We start from the raw sequence: 22377 nt of genomic DNA on the forward strand, positions 1-22377 counted from the left end.
AATATGGGCAGCAAATGAATAGTTTAAAACTCCATATGTGATCTTTTCAATCACCCCCCCGCCTCTCTCCCCCCATAATGATAGTTTAAATATTTTATATTAATTTTTTTGCGAGATGGAACAAATATTTATTATAATATTTTATGTTTTTTTTATAAAGAAATACTCATTTATAAAGTTAGTAAGTTTTTAATTTGAAATATATTGTCAGAGTATCTTTATTTCATGCAAGATATAATTCTGATAAATAATCTCTTCAAAAATAAAATTTTACCAATCTTGCAAAGGAACTTAATTTTAATATTTTTTTAATATAATTTTATATAATTAATCAGTTGAATAAAGAAAATAGGATTAGAAATAGTTGCCGATTATTTATTTTCAAATGTACACTTCCTAGGGTTAGGTTCTTGGGGATCAAAAGGTCATCAGATGTTTCTAACAAGTATTTTTAACAAATACTTCCTAGGGTTAGGTGCCCAGGGATCAAAAGGGTGATCAGATGCTTCTAACAAGGAAGGGGAGAATTTTCCACTTTCTACAAAACCAAATATAGATTTTTTTTAAAAAACACCGTATTGTTAATAATAAATATATTTTTTATTTATTTATTAAATGTTTCGCGGGTTTTTAATCCAGCCCCGAAAATTTTCGCGGAATTTAGGATAAGAATCTTCGGTTTTGGAAGCCGTTTTGGCGCGTTTAAATAATTTGTCGTAGCACATATCGTCGATGAAGTCGTATAAGGTAGACGCGGATTTTGAAGGGAATTTATTGCTGTATTCCTGTGATTTTTATAAAATTAAGAAAAAAGTAAAGAATAAAATAAGATGTTTGAAGTTTATATTTTAGGTAAATAACCGGTTTTTGACCGGTTACTCAATTTTATATATTGTATATAGATAAAATTCCCCCTTTTTAAAAATCGATTTAAAGGACGCCATTTGTGTTTTGTTATTTTTTTTAATTAGGGAATTATTATTATTATAGGGATATAAAAAAAATCATATCCTTTTACTTCCGCTTCGCCACGTTTGCTTTTTCGTGACACGGAAAGAAGAAGCTTTATAGCAGAGAAAACTATCAATCTCATTCTCGCATCTTTTTTTCTAAAAATTTAACTCGACTTCAAAGAAAGCGTAAATTAGTTAACGCGCATCCCAATGCTTAGCGGCTGTTCTTCAGCAACACGTGTTTATAGGTTATGTGGAATAAATCTATTTCTAGCTATAACCCGTCTACATTTTCATCGTAGAATTTAGTAATATATCTTTGTATCAACCCTGATTAAACCTAAATTATGATAACTCGCAAAAATTTGTATTATCGAAACATGTCGAAAAATAGATGAAATACAATTAATATTATATTAAGTTTATTGTTTAAAAAGGGGACTAAACCAAAGGCATTAAACATTTAATAAAGATAAATTCAATATGGCAATTAAATGTGCGTGTAACAGCTGATGTTGAAATTCGAAAAGAATTTCAATTTCAAAGATTAAATAGATTCATGCCATTTAATCTATGTGCGGAAAATAAAGTGGCGTCCATTGACTGATTTACCATGTTTTTAACACATCGAAAGAAAACGTCAATCTGAGTTAAAATATCATTGGGTTTGTTCATGTTTCATCATGATAAAGCAACTCAACATTAAATCAAAATCTACAAAAAGATAGCTGAGAGATAAAAATATGTATATGTATATATTTTAATGTGATGGTATGTTATGTGTCGATTGCTTACTTTAATCCTTTATAGAAACCAATATGAGACATATTGGGGGCCATTATTTTAAAACATACATCGTTAAAAATAATGAAAATATAACTTTATTTTGGAATTCTGTTGTGAGCTAAACTAGAGACCTCACGAAGCAGCTTAGTAATCAATTTTAACTAAAACGTCATTCAATAATAATATATCGGGGGCAAATTTGTGGGATTTTTTTTTTGAAGAGAACTAAAAAAAACGTTTATCTTTTTAAAATTAATATTTCGTTCTATTTCTAAAAAAAAATTTAATAATCGTCATTTTAAAAATTTAAGAATGGTTTAAAGTGAATCAAGGTAGTATACAAATAAATTGTTTTATTTTATTAGTGGAGTCATAAGATTTCTTCGTATTTTTAGCTTTATCAATCCTTCATTAAAAAAGCTAGTGAAAAAAAGGAAAGTATTTCTAATTTATTTTTAAAAGATTACTTTTCTGATATAAGCCTTGTCGATCCTCTTACAAGTAGAGTGAATCAAATTCGATAGCTGTCTATCGGGAACTATATCGAATTTTTGACACGTTTCCAGGCAGAGAAACATGTAGGATAAATCGAAGGATCGGCAGGCGTTACTCATCAATGACGTCACGATGATTAAATTGGGGGTCAGTTTCAATTCCTATTTACAAAAAATAAAATATAAATATTATTTTAGACTGGCATATTAGAGAGAAAATGACAGTTCATCGCAATAAAAAAAGACCTTTTGAAAAGAAAAAATGATATGGGAATATTAACCACCAGTTGTAGATAACGCGATTCTTACAAACAAAAACAAAAAATTAACATTTTTTAACGTGATAGCAGATTTAATGAATAGAAGGATAAAATAAATGAATAAAATTTTTACTAGCAAATCGGATAGCAAGTTCTGAGCCGAATACAGGTCTTTACACGCCATCGCGAGCACCCCGAAGTGAGATATGTCTGGGCTCAGTCCCAGAGCCGCCATATTTTCAATCAGATATTGGATCATTTTCTCGGGACACTCATTGGATAGTGCTCCCATTTCCGGTTCATCGTTTGAATCCGCTAGGAGCAAAAAAATAATTAAAAATAAAATATAACTTTTGGCAGTTGCAGTCATATTTGGTATCTACATTATTGGCTGATGCTCGTGAATAGCGCCTGTTAGAGGTTGGCTTGTCAGGCTTTTAGCCCGCACGGGACAAGTGAGTTAAATATTTTACAGAATGGACGGTTAAGAATTTAAACTATGGGTGGGCATGGCCTCTGAAATTTCAACATTTTTAATACCAAGGTTCCGATAACTGAGGGGATGTAGTCGTCCGAAGAAATTGATGAGGCAGAAAATATGTATCGAAAACATGTTGGATTTGATTGGCATGGAAGAATATAACATAAACGTGGATGAAAATCTGATATTTACCCGTTTCAACATAAGCAAAATAAAATTCAATTTAAAGATTAATAAAGCATAAATGCAAATGTTTGAAAATAGATAGTAACCACGTCAAAAATTAAACAACAACAGATGGGAAAATGTGGCTGTTACAGATGAGAGCATTGCCTAATGACATATGACAAAATATTTCAATCAGAAAGTAACGAGTTTTTGTGTATTTTAACTACTTAGTTTAGTTTAAGTTTACTTATAATAATTATTTTCAAATAGTTAGTTCATACCATGATCTGTTAAAAATAGTACATTATTTATGAACATTTCAGTTCGTGTTTTCATATCTGACTCTATTATCGTAATGCTTATTTGATAAAAATTGCATCTAAAATTTTCCTTAAATTGTATATATCTGCAATTCATAATCACGGATAACAATTATCTTTTCGAATTTAAAGATATATTGATATGATCCGCTGTACATCATGCAACAATACAAGCTTCATTTCCTACTAAATGTAGAAAGGCTTTGTGGAGCACATTTTAGAGCATATTGTTTTAAACCCTCGGTTATAGGGTATGCTAATCTAAAGGAAGGATCTGTTCCATCTATTTATAATTCCAGGCATCTTCAATGTGTATAAATATTAAATATATATTTAAAATTTTAGCTCAGCCAAATAGAGGAAATGCATAGTGGGCTCAATCCTAAAACCTTGGAAAGCCCACTGAAATTTAAATTTATTTTTTGGGAGCTGTTAGATATTTTAATCTCACTCATTTTTAAATAAAATAACCATAATCTTTCGGGATAATAATTCTCAATTTCTAATATAAGTAAGTCTTCTTAAGTTGAGGAACCAGCAATGCCACTGCTGCAAATAGTTGATAACAATATTTTTCTATCTATTCTAAATGATATATATATTTTTTAAGATAACAATTATTCCATAGAATAGAAATAATACTCTTATAAAAAGTATTTGTATAGAAAAAAAATCATCATACATATGCTGCCAATATTTACTCCATAACTAAAATATTATTAATTTTATAAAAAGATCAATAATATTTAAGAAAAAATTATAAATCCTTAGTAATACTCTAGAAGCGGAAGGCTTGGAAGAGCCTGCTAGAGATAATAATCCTGGTGAGTCTTATTTATTAAAATAATTTATATTCATCAGTGGAATATTTTGACTTTATGGATAGCAATAAAAATTTTATATTTTAAGAAAACATCTGCCAGCTTTCTTAACACTCTCAAAGATGAGAGCTTAAGATTAAAATTGGTTTAAGGATTGAGCCACTATGCACATATATTCCTTTGTTTGGCTGAGTTATTAAATATATATTTAATATTTATACGTCCTTGAAGGGATCTGGAATTAAAAATGGATGGTACAGGAACCATCCTTTAGATTAGCTCACCCTGTAACTGAGGGTACAAAACAATCAGCTCTAAAACGAGCTCCACAAAGCATTGCACATTAATTAGGAATGAAATTTTTACTTATTCTTTGCCTTTATCCATTTTGACAATAAAATTTTATTCGTGATAGGGAATCTTAAAAGAAATAAGCTATTTTTATTAATAGATGAGCTTGTATTGTTGCTTGATGTACAGCGACTCATATAAATTCTATCTTTAAATTAAAAAAAATTTATTATTATCTGTAATTATGAATAGCAGATATAGACGATTTAAAGAAAATTTTAGATGTAATTTTATCAAATAATGCTTCACAATATAGAATACTGATCAGACGACTCATCTACTATCTAGCTATCGAACATTAATATGAAAAATAGTAAATTAGGTTTTGGTAGAGAGGAGAATCATTCCCGTACCAGTGACGAGGGAAAGTTTATCGGGAGCCGAAAAAGTGGCAAACGATTCCATTTCCGGCTAAAAAAATATAGGGATATCTCGGAACGTTCCGAAAATTATCGGATCCGTTTTATAATTTAATGGTGGATATCAGAAAAGCAAAATAGAAAAAAAGTTTAAAAAAACCTTCATTTTCCAAATTCTTGGGTTTGTATTGGCGAGAGTATTGAAGGCAGTACCCTTTGAGAAGGCACTTGAAGAAATCGGAGTCTAAAGCGATCCGGCCATAGGAACGACTTTGAGGCTGATGGATACCCAAATATTCAGCATATTTGGGATTGACGTGCTTGGCTGCTATTTTGCTTTTTGAATGAGAATTTTTTAAATTAGAGGATCTAAAAAAATTGGATAGGGTAAGATCGGGTCGAGCTTAGTGTTGTTAAACGGTTCGATTCGAGCCGGTTTCTGAAGACAGCTAACTCAATATTTCCTAAGCCCTCGAGATTCCGCTGCCCAACTCTTAGCGGCCATCCATGACCAAAATCTTCGGGCTTGCGGGTTATAATATTTTTTTTTCTGGGTAAAATATTGAGTTAGAACCGTTTCTAAGAATGAGCTATAATCGGGCCGCTTAACAACACTAGTCGGGACCGAATATTTAAAAAATTAAAAAATAATATATTCTCGGTTAGGGCCGGGTTACTTATATTTTGAAATAAAATTGATATATGGTTTAAATAAAAAAAAATTTTTTTGTTGCAAGGAAATAAAGGCGCCAATATTTTCCAATGTTTGTAAGAGAGAATGATCAAAAAATTCGAAAAAAAAATAAATAAATATTTTCTATATTTAAATAAATTCGGACAGGTTATGGCGCGCAAAAAAAATAAATTTTATTTCGAGTCGATCTTTTTGGGAAAATAACAAAAAATTCGATGGGAATCGGGTCGGATAGTAATTATTCTAAATTCGAGCCGGACCGAGTTCGAAAAATTAGGCCCGGATATGAAGTTTGTATAATTCAAAGTATACAAAAATAATTTAAATGTGCCTTCCCTCATGGACTCCAAAATTAGCCCATGTCAAAATGCTCAGTGATCATGAAGACAAACTCAGGGTCTTTCTGGAAGAACTCCTTAACCCGACTTTTACCTCTATCTTAGCTACAGGCCATCTTACATCAGTAAATTTGGGGGCATTGGTTTTCCTTCCATCTTATGGCTCTCACTTTATTGCTTTGCATCATCAAGATTGGTGTTATAAGATGAACCCAGTTTATAGGAAATCCCCAACCCCCAATCAGGCTTGGACAAATTTTGATGTCCTGATCCTTCAATTTCCTTCCCAATTGTCCTCGCGAAATGACTGATACTCAGTTCCTGAGCAATCTTTGACAATGAACATTCTAGAATTCATAAAAAAAAGGCGATGAATGACTTGATCATGTTCTGGTAAAAAACTCGAGCCAGTGTTTATATTAATGTCCGACCTACTTATCCCATAGCTACTACTACTACATTCCACGCTTTCTAATACTTGTTGGTTGCATCCAATGGACACCACCCTCTCCAGTTAGATACTCTAAAAGACTGTCACTCAGACACAAAATTACAAATTACCTAATATGTTAGCCTTAAAATAAGGAAAGCATACATCAACTCTTGAACCTAGGAGAAAATAAATGCATAAGTGTGATAGATAACCGGAGCCCTTTGCTTGGGACTACTGATGCACAGATATATTCGCAGAAGGGTAATTCTATTACAAATCGACCAAAAATAAAGTGATTTTTGGATGTCCATTCTTAAAAAACGGATGAAACTTGGCATGAAGGTTAAAATTGCATATTTTATACAAATAAGAAATTTAATGTGCTCTAGCTTAAAGATATTCTGAGTTATGGACTCTTCAAAGTTCAATGAGAGCCCTTTTTCTCTTTTAACAAATTTCAAAATAAATTCAGTAAGTAATTTTGCATATTAAAAAAAAATATATAAGTTTATTTACATATTACAACAGTATGGTAGTGTTCAAAACAGGGTGGGCCCACTAAGCGCAAAATTAGAATATTTAAATTTAGACCCCAATCAGATCCAAAAAATAATAATTTTATTATAAATCAGTCATAGCAACTTACTTTTAAAGACCTCTAACATATTTAAATTTTTATAAAATATTTTATTTTAAATTAAATCAAAAATGCATATATATCAATTACAATAAAATATGGATTTAACATTTCACAAGAAACATAAGTTAACAATTAAGGAAAATATCAAATTGGGGTTTGAAAATCGTGAATCCTTATTTCTTAAACAAAAACCTCAATTGAAAATTATTAAACACAATTATACTTGTTTTTTAGGTACATTTTCATTATTAAATTAAGCTATTTTTAGAGCCTTCGACACAATTAATATATATTTTTATTTAGTAATTTTATATATTTTTAGTTGTTTTAATATTTTAGTGTTTTATCATTTTTTTTAAAAAATTATATATAATTTTATTTTCTTTTTATAATTTTTAAATATCAATGTTTAAGTTTTTTAAAAAATTGGATATTTTTCTTTTCTATCTTATGAATAATAACCATAATTTTTTACCAATTTCATTTCTGCATGAAGCATATACATTTTTCTTCTATAAATAACTTAATATTATCCAAAAAATCTTTTGAGTGTCTTTTATGAGGATGTATAACCTGAGACAAAATTAAAAAAGGAGTTTAAATAAAATTACTCTAGAAATAAAATTAATGGCATTTACAACATCTTTACTATATTGGGATGGATTGAGATTATAGAGAAGAGCGATAGATAGCGTATCTTGATCAAACTAAAAAACAATTATAGATACTATTAAAAATAAATACTTCTTCTTCCTAGAGTAAAGGGTTTTTTTAAAATTAAATACTGTAATTGGTTTGATTGTTTTTATTCTCAAAGAATAAAAAATGATATAAAGCAGTCAGGTATGACACAATGTCAAAATTGGGAAACTTGACAGCTCATACATATTACCTGTCATGTCACCTATTATTTTTTATTGTAAATTTTGATTCAATTCATGTCAAACAATGTAGATAAATTTAAAACTCCATGGTTATATGAGTTTCCACCTTATTACACTATACAATTAAATCAAAATACCAGAACAAAGCAATTAGATTCATGGGTTCAATTTGTATTATCTTATTGTAAACATTTTAAATGCTTTGAATTAAATCCTAAGCATGAACCTTCTTCACATTTTATTAATTTGGAATATGATAACAAAATTATCTTATTTAAAAACCACACCATTAATAGAAATTTATCAGAAGAGGGCATTATCCTAATTTTAGATGAATTATATATCAAAGGAAATTTTAGATGGCATGACAGGCATAATAAAACAAAAGGTGGATATGTATTATGGTACAGTATTGAAGAATGGGCCAATGTTATATATAAATGGGCCATGAATAAAGGCTTAAAAAATACTGTTTGTACCTTTTATGAAATGATTGAGGCCCCTGTAAACAATTTTTCTGCTATAAATGAATTTTGGGGAATGCCAAAAAACCTATTTTTGCAAATTCTAAAACAATTAGAAGCTCAAAAAAAAGCTGAAATAATTATTCAGCAAGACTTAGAAGGTGTTAAATTTTTTTAATCAAATCAAGTATAGATTATAATAATTTTTTAAAAATATATTAAATGAATATATAATTCTAATAAATATTTAGATAACTGAAATTTGTACCTTGAGTTGTAAATAAATAATTTTTTAATTATAATCTGACTATACTTAAATATTATTTAGTAAAGTCTGTATGTAATGCACTTCAATATGCGAATAATATTTTTATATAATAGGCCTATGCCCATATTAGATATCAGATTGGGAGCAATATATAGCATTTTAAGAAATATTGGATCTTCTTGATATTTCCAAAAAATTCAGTTTTTTATTAACTATTTTGAAAGTATATTTTAGGGGTTGGTAAATGGCAAAATTATGACCTTTTGTTATTTAGATTTTACCCAGCCTAGCCTGAAATTTTTACCTGGCTAAGCCTGGACCATTTCAATTTTTTATTAAGGTTTCCCAGCCTGGTTTTTTTAAATACAAAACCCAACCTAAAATATATATAGTTGTAAACTAAAATAATCAGCTATTTATAATATTGAGGAGTAGTTATTATGAACAATGCACTTTCGGGATTATCACTTCTATCAGAATTTAGCAATATTTCAAACCAATAATATTTTAAGTCCAGTTCAAATAAAAAACTGAAGTTACTCAGCCCATGGGTCAGGCATTGAAAACCTCTAGTATATATATATTGTTTTTATGACTGCATGTTTGGTTTATAACTGTTTCAAGAATTATTTTTCTCCAGGCCATATTTTACATATATTATAAAGTTTGATTTTAATAAAATAAATCCATTTTTTATATAAAAAAAATTATAATTATTGCCAAACACTTTTTAGAGATATAATATTTTTGATCTATTCTATTGATAAATTTATTAAGAATTACCTATACTATATTTAAAAATGGCTTATTAATCCTTTTTAGGAAATCTAAAAAATGTGCAGCATATTTAAACTGATTTATAATATATTTAAAAAATATTACAATTATTAATAATTATAATATCAATATGTTCAATATTAAGCTATTCTGTGCGAACTTATATGCAATTTCTATAGACTTCGTATCAAGAGATAGTTATTACTTGCACAACAAATATTTCACAAAAAGCAATTATATTTAATTAGAGATATACCAAAACTTTTTTTCAGATATAAAAAATGACGTCTAATTAGAAATGTAATAATCATCTTTTTTGCAGATATAAAAATATACTTAAAAATTAAATTTATAATTTAAAAAAACAGAATAACACTTATTCAAGTGGTCGGTTTTGAGTTAGTCAATTGGTCAAATCACAATATTTTTTGTGATAATGGTATACACTTAAATATAAGCAGAAAGATGAAGAGATTTCCATCAAAAAGTCAGCAATATGTGACTTAGAAGGTTGCGGTTATTTTTCGATTCTAAACTTACTTATGAATTAAATGTCAAAGAAACCTCTCATTTATTTTTAATTTTTACGTTTTCCATTATCCAAACCCAATATATTTTTTAAAAAAACGCCAATCAATAATCATTCGGGTTTCTTAATATAATTAACGCCCTCTTTTGGGGGTATATTTATTAAATTGAAAACATTTTTATTATTTTATCATGCATCTTGCTTGATTCGAGCAATATAAATTAAAATTTTTAATAAACTTTCACATCGTTAAATGTAGTGAAATTGTATTTTCAGAATATAAAAGCCAGCATCCAATCATTAGCGAGTTTACATAATAAAATTTATCTTATTTGTTATTTTATAAAAGATTGGTTTAAATATATTCATAGTTCGGCTTTAAAAAAATATATTGTATAATAAAATTTATATTAATTATGGTTAATTGTTTTTTAGCAATACAGCATTTATTAGGCTGCATTCATAGTGGATACGGATCCCACGTCAAAACAATTAATTTGAAGGCATCCGACAAGGCTTTCATAGTGATTTTTTATTAACGTTTCGACTTAAGACAGATTTAGACATTATTTTATTTTTTAAAATGAACCAATAATCTTTACTTAAATTATAAAAAGTGATATATGATCTTATTCAAGAAAGAAAAAAAATATAGTTAATTCGAAAAGAAGAAAGGAGGGAGCAAATTTTACTTTGCTGCCAAAATTACTTAAAGATGACCTCAAGTTTTATAATTACATGCGTATGAAAATAGTGAGTATATTTCATATCACCCCAATCTCTAAGTAACACATAGACCTTAGTTCTAAAAGATTCGCAGTTCCCAACGTATCTTTTATAATTTTGTTCATGACAATATTAAACAGCAACGAGGAAACAACACCCTTGTTTATCCCCTTTTTGTGTGGAGAAACTTTATTGTTAATTTTGAAAGTGACAAAAAGATTCTAGTAGTGTGTCTTGATAATTTTTATGATGTTAAGGCTGCATTATAGTGGAGACGGATCCGTTTTTTACATCTGTTCCGTCAAAAGTCAATCTCATTAAAAATGATATATGTGTTCAAAGTCTCCAATGTTGGGACCTTCATATGGATGGGTTGCATAATATCCCATAAAGCTTTTGTTGTTTCTCCTATTATTAACTCTATGGTTGCTATCCCTAGTTTATAAGAATATGTGGTGACATATGAATTACCAGTTCATAGGTATCTAGATCAAATGAAGTATCAAGAAATTAGCATAAAAATGAATTTAAAATGGCTAATTATTATATGTTTAAGGTGCTAAGGGCTTTGATGAAATGTGGAACTTCTCAAACTGTATAGGTTTTAATTTTATTTAATTCAAGCAAAAGATAATTATATTTTTTATTTTATTATTCCATTTAATATTTTATTAGGTGCCATTGATGGGAAACACTGTAAAACAAAAAAGCCTCCACATTCTGGAACCCAATTTTTAAATTACAAGCATGGATTCTCATTGATCCTTCAAGCATTTGTTGATCATATTGGGAAATTTATGGTTATAGATGTTGGTAGCTATTGGAGCCAAAGTGATGGTGGTGTATTTTCCAACTCACTTTTATCAAAAAGAAGAAAGTGGTGAACTCCCAATTCCACCTCCTAAGCTATACCCAATTCCAATATAATGGTCCCCCATGTTATTTTAGGGGATGGGGCTTATCCTCTAAAAAGATTTTTAATGAAGCCATATAGAAATAATGATGATAACTCTAAAATATTTAACTATCGCCTATCACGGGCAAGGAGAATAGTTGAATGCAGTTTTGGAATTTTAACATCCAAATGGAGAGTTCTATTAAAAGAGGTAGAGGTGAGCCTTCCTGTCTTTGAAGACATTATCAAGGCTTGTTGTGTTTTGCACAATATTATTTTGGAAAAAGAAAAATTAAACATCACAAATTATGAATTGGGAGATACAATTCCTAGTATATGGAACCAACAAAGCATCAAGAATACTTCAAATCAAAACAAAAATATTAGAAATTTATTCTCATTATTTTAACAATGTTAATATTTTGCCTTGGCAAAATAATATATTAAACGAATATTTATATATTCAATATTTTGTATTATAAAATTTATATGTATTAAATTCTTGTATACTTTATTGGTATATATTTTATTTTAATAAAAAAATATCATAAGTCATTAAATAATGTGTCATTTTTTAAAAAATTAGTTTGCATAAGAAAAGCTTTTGCCTGAAAATCTTAAAATATCTTTACACATATAAATAAATATTGTGTGCTATTGTATTCAAATTAAATACTAGGTCAATGAGTAATAATAAGATTTATTAGAAATTGATACTCTGATTTTAATGATATAATTATAAATAAAAAATAAAAGTCATAATAAATGATATAATTATAAAGCAAATTTTTCATCTGTCGTAAAGAAAGAAAGAAAGAAAGAAAGAAAGAAAGAAAGAAAGAAAGAAAGAAAGAAAGAAAGAAAGAAAGAAAGAAAGAAAGAAAGAAAGAAAGAAAGAAAGAAAGAAAGAAAGAAAGAAAGAAAGAAAGAAAGATATTATCAATAAATTCATATTCATTTTTAAAAAAAATTATAAGTAACGTTATAACGCTCTATAATATTTGCCGGATCCCGATTTTAAATCGGAAGGTATCGGAACGGACGCACTTTGAACACATATATCATTTTAAATGAGATTGACTTTTGACGGAACAGATGTAAAAAAACGGATCCATCTCCACTATGAATGCAGCCTTAGTCATACCCGTAAAATACTTCAGGTCCGTGAAGTTGGCGGAACGATGTGAGGATCAATTAACAACACCTATGCCGATATTTAGAGTCTTAATTTAATTGATCCTAATTGAACTTCAAACCAAACATCAGCGGAATCAAAGGTTAATGAGTTATAAGCAAAATAAGGAAAGTGTGAAATTTTAAGGCTGGCGGAACGATTTGAGGATCAATTATCAAAACCTATATCATTGTGTAGCCCGTTAATTGAAATTGATCTTCTATCCGGAAAGCAGCGGAATGAACCGTTTCTGAGTTATGAGCAAAATAAGAAAGTGTTGGCACTTTGCCAAAACCGAAGATATAAAAGATAAAGATCTGAAACTTGGCAATTATGTTGTATTCAATATGTAAATTAATAAACTCCAAGCTGAATATCGGTATAAATAACCGCAACCGAGTAATAACCGTTTTAAAAACGTGAAGTAAGCGGAATTTTTCTTTAAAAGTGAGGATCAATTACCGAAATTTATGCCAAAGTGTAGAGCGTTAATTGATCCTCCAGAATCTTTAAACCGCATACCAGCGGAATGAACCGTTCGTGAGTTATAGGCAAATAAAAAGATTTTAGCATTTTGCCAATCCGATAATAAAAAAGATTATGTTTTGAAACTTAGAGATCCTAAGGTAACAAGTTATTTATCATTCTGTAGCCCATAAAATTTTCCTTAAGAAAAATTTCAAAAATGGTTTTCAAAAATGTTTTCAGTGTCGATTGTATTTCCGGTAAGACAAAAAAATTAAATTATTTCGAAAAATGCTCCATTTAAAACGATGAAACTCATGAAATTTGTTTATTATTACCTATATATTTAAATATTAATTGAGAAAATAAGAATTTAAATATTATTTAATTTTTTATAATTTAGGAATAAAAAATCAAAAGGGCGTTTACAACGATAAAACTCGTAAAATATGTTTTATTATCAATATATATACATATTTAAGAATATATAAATCAATTATAGATGGCGTTATCTTTAAAGATAACTAAAATGGAATTTTTAAATAAAAATATACATTTTATTTATAAATAACCATTATAAATTTCTATAAAATTATTTTATATATTATAAAAAATTTTTAAAAAAATACATTTTTCTTTAAGCCCCCGCTAAAAAGAAAATATATTATAATTATCTTTACCGAAAGCGCCCTCTATAATTGAATATTTTATTCTTAAAACAATTAAATTTAATATTGGTAATAAACACATTTCATAATTTTCATCGTTTTAAATGTGGTACTTTTCGAAATATTTAATTTTTGTGTTTTACCGGAAATAAAACGACACTGAAGATTATTAAAAAAAACAATTTTTGCATTTTTCTTAAAGGAGAATTTTAAGGGCTACTATAACTTGTTACCAGAGTTGTTAAACGCTACTTTTAAAAGTAGCGTGCTATCGCTATTTGTTAAAAAAAGTTACGTGCTACCGCTATCGCTATTTTTTAAAGGTAGTTTTAGCTACTTTTTAATCTACTTTTTATAAAAAAAATTTACAAACAAATTTTTTATTTTTTGCTTATAATGTTATTGTATAGTAAATATATAAAAATCAACATTTATAAATATTAAAATATAGTTAGTTTTGATTATAAAAAAATTTATGTAATAAAATTAAATATTTATGGTAATTTGTTGCATTTTAATAATAAAATCATTTCAATATTATCATCTCCAAGTCTAGAGCGACGATCAGAAAGTATAAGTTTTGCCTTACTAAATAATCTCTTGACACTAGCACTTGAGGGTAAGGGAGTATTTAATCTTATATACATATTTTTAATATAAGATAGATTATGAATAATTTTATTTGCAAGTATATCGTATATCTGGCATCCTATTATCATTTTGAGGGCTAATGCCACAGATCTTGTTTTTAAAGTCTTAGAGTCTAGCTAATGGCCTGTGATTCCCAAATAAGCTCAAAAATATTTAATCAGATCAATTTATAAATATAAATAAGTTTTTACCTTCTGTTATGTGTCGAACTATCTCCCGTGGTACATATATATGATAGCTCTGATAACTCTACTATTAGAGCATCTTTCATCATTTTAAAGTTATCCGCTATTTTATTCATTAGTGTCTGGAGGCATAAGTTGTACCAGGGGATAGAGTTTTAATCATCATGGTAAATGATGGATTATCAACTAAGGACATTGGCTGAAGTGTATAGTATAAATTATAAAATCAACAATAACTTTATCAGTCAATTTCTGAGAAATATTGTCATTTGCATTATTAATTAATTTGGTTTGAATTGAATTAGTCTTTTTGGATGTAGACTTTACCAAAATTATTTAGATGTTTCTCCATTTCCTTAAAACTCATGAACACTCTTATAAAATTTAGAATGTAAAAATGACAATTTACCTTTAGGCGTTTCTTGAGGTTATAGCTTATGATTGATTTAAGGAAATATTTTTTTTTACATTTTAAACAAATAAATTTGAAACCAGTTTTGGTTATATATTTATTTTAAAAAAATTTCAAATCTAGGGAATGGGAAATTTATATTATAGCTATTAAGAACATTTTCTTCCCTGGTATCTTCCATTTCATTAATATCATTGTCTAAATCACTTTCAACGATTTGGATATCATAGGCAATGACATTTTAAATTATTAACACGTGATTAAGGTTTATAATACAATTGAAAATATAAATTACAAATTGAAATTATATTTCAATTTCAAAATTAAATAATAAAAATTATAATTAATTATATTATATTTAAATTTTCATGTTTATACTTAACTTCATTATATTTTTTAAAAGTAGCAAAGTAGAGGCTACTTAGCTACTTTCAAAAAAAGTAGCGCGCTAAAAAATTAAATAATTACAAAAAAAGTAGCCGCTATTAGCTATAGCTACCAAAAAAGTTAGCGAGTATTCAGAGATACGTTAAAAGGGGAAAAGCGTCTCACCGAATTTATGAAAACCCAATAACTCGAGAAATATTTGAGCTAGAGGGTATTAAAATTTGGATTTGTATAAAATATAGCAATTCTATTTAACCAACCATATCAAGTTTCATTCATTTTTAAAATGGTCGTCAGAATCGCTGGTCGATTTGTCATGGAATTTACCAAGCATCAAATAACAACCGTTCCACCAAAAATTGCAGAAATATATTCTACGAACTTTGGGGAATTCTTAGCGAATTTTTTAAGAATTCTTAACAAAAATATTAGATACTGCTGGGGGCAGCAATAGCTGCTGAGAAATTCCATATTTGACAAAAAAAAATTAGAATAAAAGCATACTGAATCTAGCATTTCTGTATGTATGGAGTGCAGCCAATGACATATAATAATACCTAGACTGATGATGCATTTCATTAAAAGTGTGTACATCAATTGAAAAACAGCTGGAGAAGTCATTTTGTGAAAAATAGCTGGAGACGTCATTTTGATTACCCATATCGTTATTAAGAATTTTAAACGAGAAATCCGCCAATTTATTCCTATGTCTGAACGCAAGCTTTGTTAAAGAATTGCCTGATCATCGAGATGATGAGGAAGCAAGTTATCAATATAAAAGTAGTTTTTAACACGAGAATAATTACTATATGGATTACCAAAATGGCGGGTCCAGCTGATTTGCCTTCAATGACGCTTGCAAATGCATTATTATGATTTCGCATATTTTTTTAAGTGTATAAAAAAAAATAAAAAAAATTTTTGATATCATTTTCAAATTTTTGTTTTTTTTTTGATGAAAGAAACTTGTTAAGGGTATCGAGATTCGAGGGACGAGAAGAAAAGAATGGATGAATGTTAAGTAAAGCACGCGTATAAATTTGATTGGTGGGTAAGATTTCGGCCAATAAGGAGAGAGTTTTTATGTCCGGGAAAGCCTGATTTGTTGTTTTTAAAAATATAAATATTTTTTATCAGATCTAAACCCATTTTAACGACTAAAAGACATTTTCAAACCCTCTAACAATAAAAGCCAGTAACCGATATTATAAAAAATCCGAATGAGTCGACCCGGTCCGATATTTGAAAAAACCGTCTACATACCTTAAGATAAATATTTATATTATTTTGTAAAATATATAAATACTAGATCTTGGTTCATTTTGGCCAACAGTCCCGTTAATCCACCTAACATAATCATCTTGGACCACCTATCCTTTTCGATATTGCTCAAGCCCTGCGTGTCAGTATCACCCTGCCAAACAACTTTGGGGGGTTGTTTTTTCGAGAAAGAGTCAAAATGGTTTCTAACATCTGTTTCGAGGTCTGAACTGTCTAACAGGCATGTCAAGGAAGTTGAATCAGCATGGACTAAATAAGCGTCATCAATAAATAATGCAGGAATATTGGGCGAATCATTAGGATGGTGATTAGATGAATAAATACCTTCATTTCCCAGATTTCCGATTTTTCCGCCATAAACATGCGTCTCGGAGGGTATTAATTCACTCAACGATTCATTTTGGGCAATTAACTCTCCAGGTTCTTCCGGCAAAATTGATGATTCCGTGTGATCTATGCGGGTCTCTCCGCGATTTCCGACGGGAACTCCAGGAATATCTCCAATTACGCCAGTAAAATCACCTGGTTCGGCTTGATGAGCGAGGTCGTTATCACTAGAGCCGTTGGACAAAGACGATTTCTCGCTGGCTGGCTTCCTTGTATCCAAGATATATTTCAAGAGCCGCGATTCTCGTAGCATATTTTGCGTCAAAAGTTCCGCGTTCCAGGTCACGCTATGATGGCCCTTCTTGTGAACGCGTTCGGGCAGTTCTACGTCGCAATCTCTTAAGCATCTAAGCAGGGTGTTGTAATGAAGCGTATTGGGCATAAAATTGTAAATCTTCATTTGTTTCCATACCTTATAAAGATATTTATTTATTTTTAAAGAGTTAGATAATAAACAAAAAATGGTTGGTCTTATTGTTTCAAATTAAAATTAATTTTTATTCCTGTAGGTAAACAATAAATTTTAATCAATCTTTTCAGTAAATAAAATATCATTGATCACATGACAAAATTGTAAGTGATATTTTTCAAAATTATTCAGGGGTGGGGTAAGGGTTGGGGGGGGGGGTAACTAAAAAACAAATGTATTTTAAAAATTATAGACATTTTATGGGAATGATTCTTATGCATCTAATATGGATTTTTTTTAAAATAAAAACATGTTTATAATAAATGTTAAACATTCGATCTATTATTATTATCTAGGTTTTCGAAAAACAGCATATTTTTGAAAACATGTCACTCAGTTTTTCATTGTGGCCGTGTCAGGAAGATCATCCGATTGTAAAAAATCTTGCTACAAAATTTCCTAATGATTAAATCAGAGGGAAAACTGGCCCACCTGGGTAAACCCGGAAATCGCCATTAAACGGAAAAGGAGAAGAGGATTATCGGATATCACTAATTCCTGATATTTCTATTAGTTCCATCCATCTAATGTCTTAGGCTCGTGTAAGGTCAGTTAATCGATATAAAAAAATTCTTTGGGTTCGGTTGAACGGTAAGTAACCCATAAAATAGGATCAGAGTCTCGAAACTGCGAAGAATCCAAAAAACTAATCCCCCCCATCACTTAAACTTTCAAGATTTTTAAAATTTGGCGGGAACCGGATGTAGTAAGTCGTAACTAATTTTTTAAAAAAAATCTTTTTTTTTTGGAAATCACATCGGATCGCATTCCTTAAAATTATTTTTAAAATGATGAAAAAGAAAAATTGAATAATTTTTTTTTGAAGATATAAAAAAATTTTATGATCCAAAAACATTTTCATTCAAAAAAATAATTTACCAATCATTTTCACATAAGGGTGGGATAAATTTTCGGATATTCGCCATCCCGGATATTCTACAAAAACGAATAATCGTAATCGGGCCTACTTAATCCGATATTTAAAACCCGGTAAATACTTGCTCGTGGTCGGTTTTTAAAAGTTACCCCTGTACAAATCATTTTTTTTATACAATGGGGCAACGTCTACATAACAGTACAATGTATACGAGGGCGACCTCCCATTGGCTAGCCCCTCATTACCACCCATATTTAAAATTTATATAGGGTAAATAGCTCTTCCCACACCCACCCGTTTGTATGGGCATGGGGCAATACGAACTAAGACATTGGGCATGCTTACTTAAAATCGAACATGGAGAAAGTAAAACGAATAGTTCGAATCCTTATTATTTACGTTTTATTTCATTGTTTAAAAAAAAAAACTTTCAAAGCCAGGAAAAACCCGTTAGATTTATCCTCCAAACATGCCTGTAACAATTGTACAAAGGTGTCCCTGCCGACCTTCGTGGATGGATCGTCCTTCATCGAATCTACCAAAGCGAACGCTTGCACCACATCTCCGCACCTACCATACGCTTTTATCATGGAATTATAGAGGAAGCGATTGAGCGGAATGTCCTAAAAAGTTGTTTATTTAAAAAAAACAAATTTATTTTGAACATCGTTAACTCTTTTCTTTTCTATTCCTTTCATTTTAAAAAATTTTCTATTCTTTTCTTATTTCTTTCCTTTCAAGTTCAAAATACACATTTATAATTGGTATGTGTGGATGCAGAACCAAAAGTAAAGATGAGTGTGTATCAAAAAACTGTTTTAAAATTATGAAGCATTTTACGCCACCGATTTTGAGGACAATTGTTATTATGATAATATTATTTATTTAGAAGTTTTATTTAGAAGATACTTTTTAAACAGTATCTAGAAAAAGCATATATATATGTACTTTATATAAAAATATATCTATGAAACAGATACAGTATCGGAAATTAGCCAATATTATTTAAGCATATACAGATACAACATCAACTAATAATATTATAGACCGGTATCATCTATATACTACCAAAAAAAAAGTTATATTATTAAATTAACCCATAAAATCTCCATTTGACTTCTCCTTTTCTATAATTATTTTTTTTGATTTTTGTTTTAAATAAGATATGAAAATGTTTTTTCAACACTAGGAATGTAAAGAATTTTAATATTTTCCCTGCTGCGCACTAGATCGAATAAAAAAATTTTCTGTATCCAGCCAAGTTTGCTAACGAATATATATGAATATATAAAATAACTCTTTCTGTGGAATGTAGATTTAATTTTAAATATAATATATTAGTATACATAGTATACTTAACAGTTATTTCCTCAAAAATCAGAATTATTTGGGCTAGTAATAATTGACCAGAGTTGTTAAAGAATCTAGATACAAGTATCTAGATCCTGTATCTAGATATAAAAATGTGGTATCTGTATCTAGATAGATTTTTGATTAAAATATCTGTATCTAGATATTATTTTAGATGATGTATCTGTATCTAGATCCATTAAAAAAGTATCTTATAACAACTCTGTAATTGACCCACGATTTAATTTTATGGACATATCATCTAATGCCATGTTCTAAAAACTATTGCCCATCTGTATTCATATTTTAAAAAAATCTAATGAACATTTATAATAATCAATTCCTAATGCATAGAAATTAAAATACAATGATTTTAAAATACTAACATTTCCTGGGTGGGGAAAATAGTTACAAATGACTATAAAATATATAATTTAAAAAATAAAACTTCTGTACATTATAATCGCTTGTGTAATGTAATGTTTGTTTTATGGGTATTGGTTTTGAAAGTTATATATAGCCAATACAAAACCTCTGCCTGTAACATTAGGATTGTATGCATTCCTGATTTTACTAATCAAATTTGATTTGGTTATTTTATTATCAAGGAGAAATAAACTTATTTCATTTAAAAGTCATTTCTTTAAAGATAGATTCTAATCTTATATTTAAAAAAAAACCTCTATACCCAATAAATATAGATAGATATTTATAATTATAAAAACATCTTCAGGGAATTTTTTAATTAACTTTTTGATCCAAATGCTCCCTTATTTCTTGAAGTTTTTGCAGACCGATAGTTTTATCATGACATTCTGCACACGAATTTATTAAACTTGTATAAACAGATGTATCAACTTCAAGTCCATATTCTTTCATCTATAATCATATGTTTTTTTTAAAACATAAAAGGAAGATAAATTAATATAAATGAATTTAATGTTAATTAAAAAAATATTAAAGGTTTATAAAACTGTTCTAGTTTATGGTTTAATATAATCTCAATTATTTTAAGGGTAATATTTTTTTATCAAAAACTTATAAATTTACCTTTTTGTACAATTGGAAGGCTTTGTTCAAATTACCTGAATGCCCACAACCATTAATTAAAATCTGAAAAATTTGTGTTAATGGATATTTTATCATTTGTATTGGAGGCAAACCATCTTCCTTAATCATAGTAATCTCAAACATTTCTAATGCTTTATCTAGCTGTGATGTGAATATTTTAATTTAAAATCAATTTACAAGGTGTATGGGCACCTGTTTTGTGTTAATTAATTTTCGAATTTGAAACATATACCAATAAGGACTATTTTTTTTGAAGAATTTTTTATTTGTTTCTGATAATTTTTCAGCCTCAATAGAATCCAATGTTGTAGATAGATCTATTTCAATAAAATTACTCACTTTAAAAAACATATGTTATAATCTAACCATGATTATTCTTGATAGCACTTTCATCCAAGTTTAAATTTCCGAAATCTTAGATTAAATGAATTAAATAATTGTATAATTAATATCAATAAACCTTCCTCTCGAACAAGGGATGCATTTGTTATGTAGCAATTAACTTTACTAATATTCAAAGACCCTATCTTCAATTTTAATAATTTACGATACATTTTTTCAAACGTAATTATTGATAAGTTTGACCGACCCCTAAGTAATGCAAAATTATCTTTCCAGTATTGTGCGATGTTCAACAAGATATGTCAAATGATAAAAATTATTTTGGGAGAAAAATATTGTAGTGTATAATATTTATATGTATATTATCATTTTTTACATATACATTCTATTATGTTATTTTGTGAAAATTGATAGTTTTAAAAAGATAAATTATATGTCAAATAAAAATATTAAACACATAATGAATGCCTAATAAAATATATTATTTCTTATGATTTTATAAATACTTGGTTATTTGTAATTAATAAAATCCTATTAAATATATAATATAAATAAAAAAACTTTCAATATTTTGAGCCAATATCAGCGTCTATATAAGCGAGAAGGGTAGGAACAGTTTGCATCCTATTTTTTTGAGGGGGTATGGGGTAGGAATGGGGGTAGGATAAATTTTTGGGGGGCTTATAAATTTTGAGATGAAATAGGACAAAATTTATTGCTGTAAAAATTAATACTTTTATTATAATATTATTATAATACAATTCATCGACCAAATCTATATATTGCAAACAATCATACTCATTGTTTTCCAAATAAACTATACTTTTAAATGTAATTTAATTAGATATTTCAGCAAGCTCATAATGCCATAATAATAAATTCATTGTAAATAATGGAGGTTTTAATTGAATTTATTATTTAAAAATAAATTCTTTATATTCATAAAATATCGATAGTTGGTAGTAGAGATAGATTAATTTAAGTTATTCTTTATAAATTCCTTGAAAAGAGTATCAA

The 22377-nt window shown here is 28.4% G+C and overlaps 2 protein-coding genes across 2 annotated transcripts; one reads left to right on the forward strand and one right to left on the reverse strand.

The window, feature by feature from the left end:
• Nucleotides 1–203: 203 nt before the first annotated feature.
• Nucleotides 204–21593, reverse strand: LOC135930981 (uncharacterized). Its single transcript, XM_065467814.1, has 12 exons — nt 21479–21593; nt 21385–21432; nt 21211–21335; nt 20998–21159; nt 20698–20826; nt 19026–19220; nt 16890–17663; nt 16550–16680; nt 5154–5329; nt 2627–2808; nt 2207–2395; nt 204–785 (listed from the first exon to the last, which is right to left on the reverse strand). Exons 1-12 carry the CDS (start codon nt 21570–21572, stop codon nt 612–614), a joined length of 2379 nt encoding a protein of 792 aa, XP_065323886.1. The 5' UTR covers nt 21573–21593; the 3' UTR covers nt 204–611.
• On the forward strand, nt 8001–8673 carry LOC135932044 (vacuolar protein-sorting-associated protein 25-like). Its single transcript, XM_065469381.1, has one exon. The coding sequence runs from the start codon at nt 8037–8039 to the stop codon at nt 8622–8624; it is 588 nt and encodes a 195-aa protein (XP_065325453.1). The 5' UTR covers nt 8001–8036; the 3' UTR covers nt 8625–8673.
• Nucleotides 21594–22377: the final 784 nt, after the last annotated feature.

The sequence above is a fragment of the Gordionus sp. m RMFG-2023 genome, chromosome 1 (genome assembly GCF_954871325.1).
Source record: "Gordionus sp. m RMFG-2023 chromosome 1, tfGorSpeb1-WG-v2, whole genome shotgun sequence".
NCBI lineage: Eukaryota > Metazoa > Nematomorpha > Gordioida > Chordodea > Parachordodidae > Gordionus > Gordionus sp. m RMFG-2023.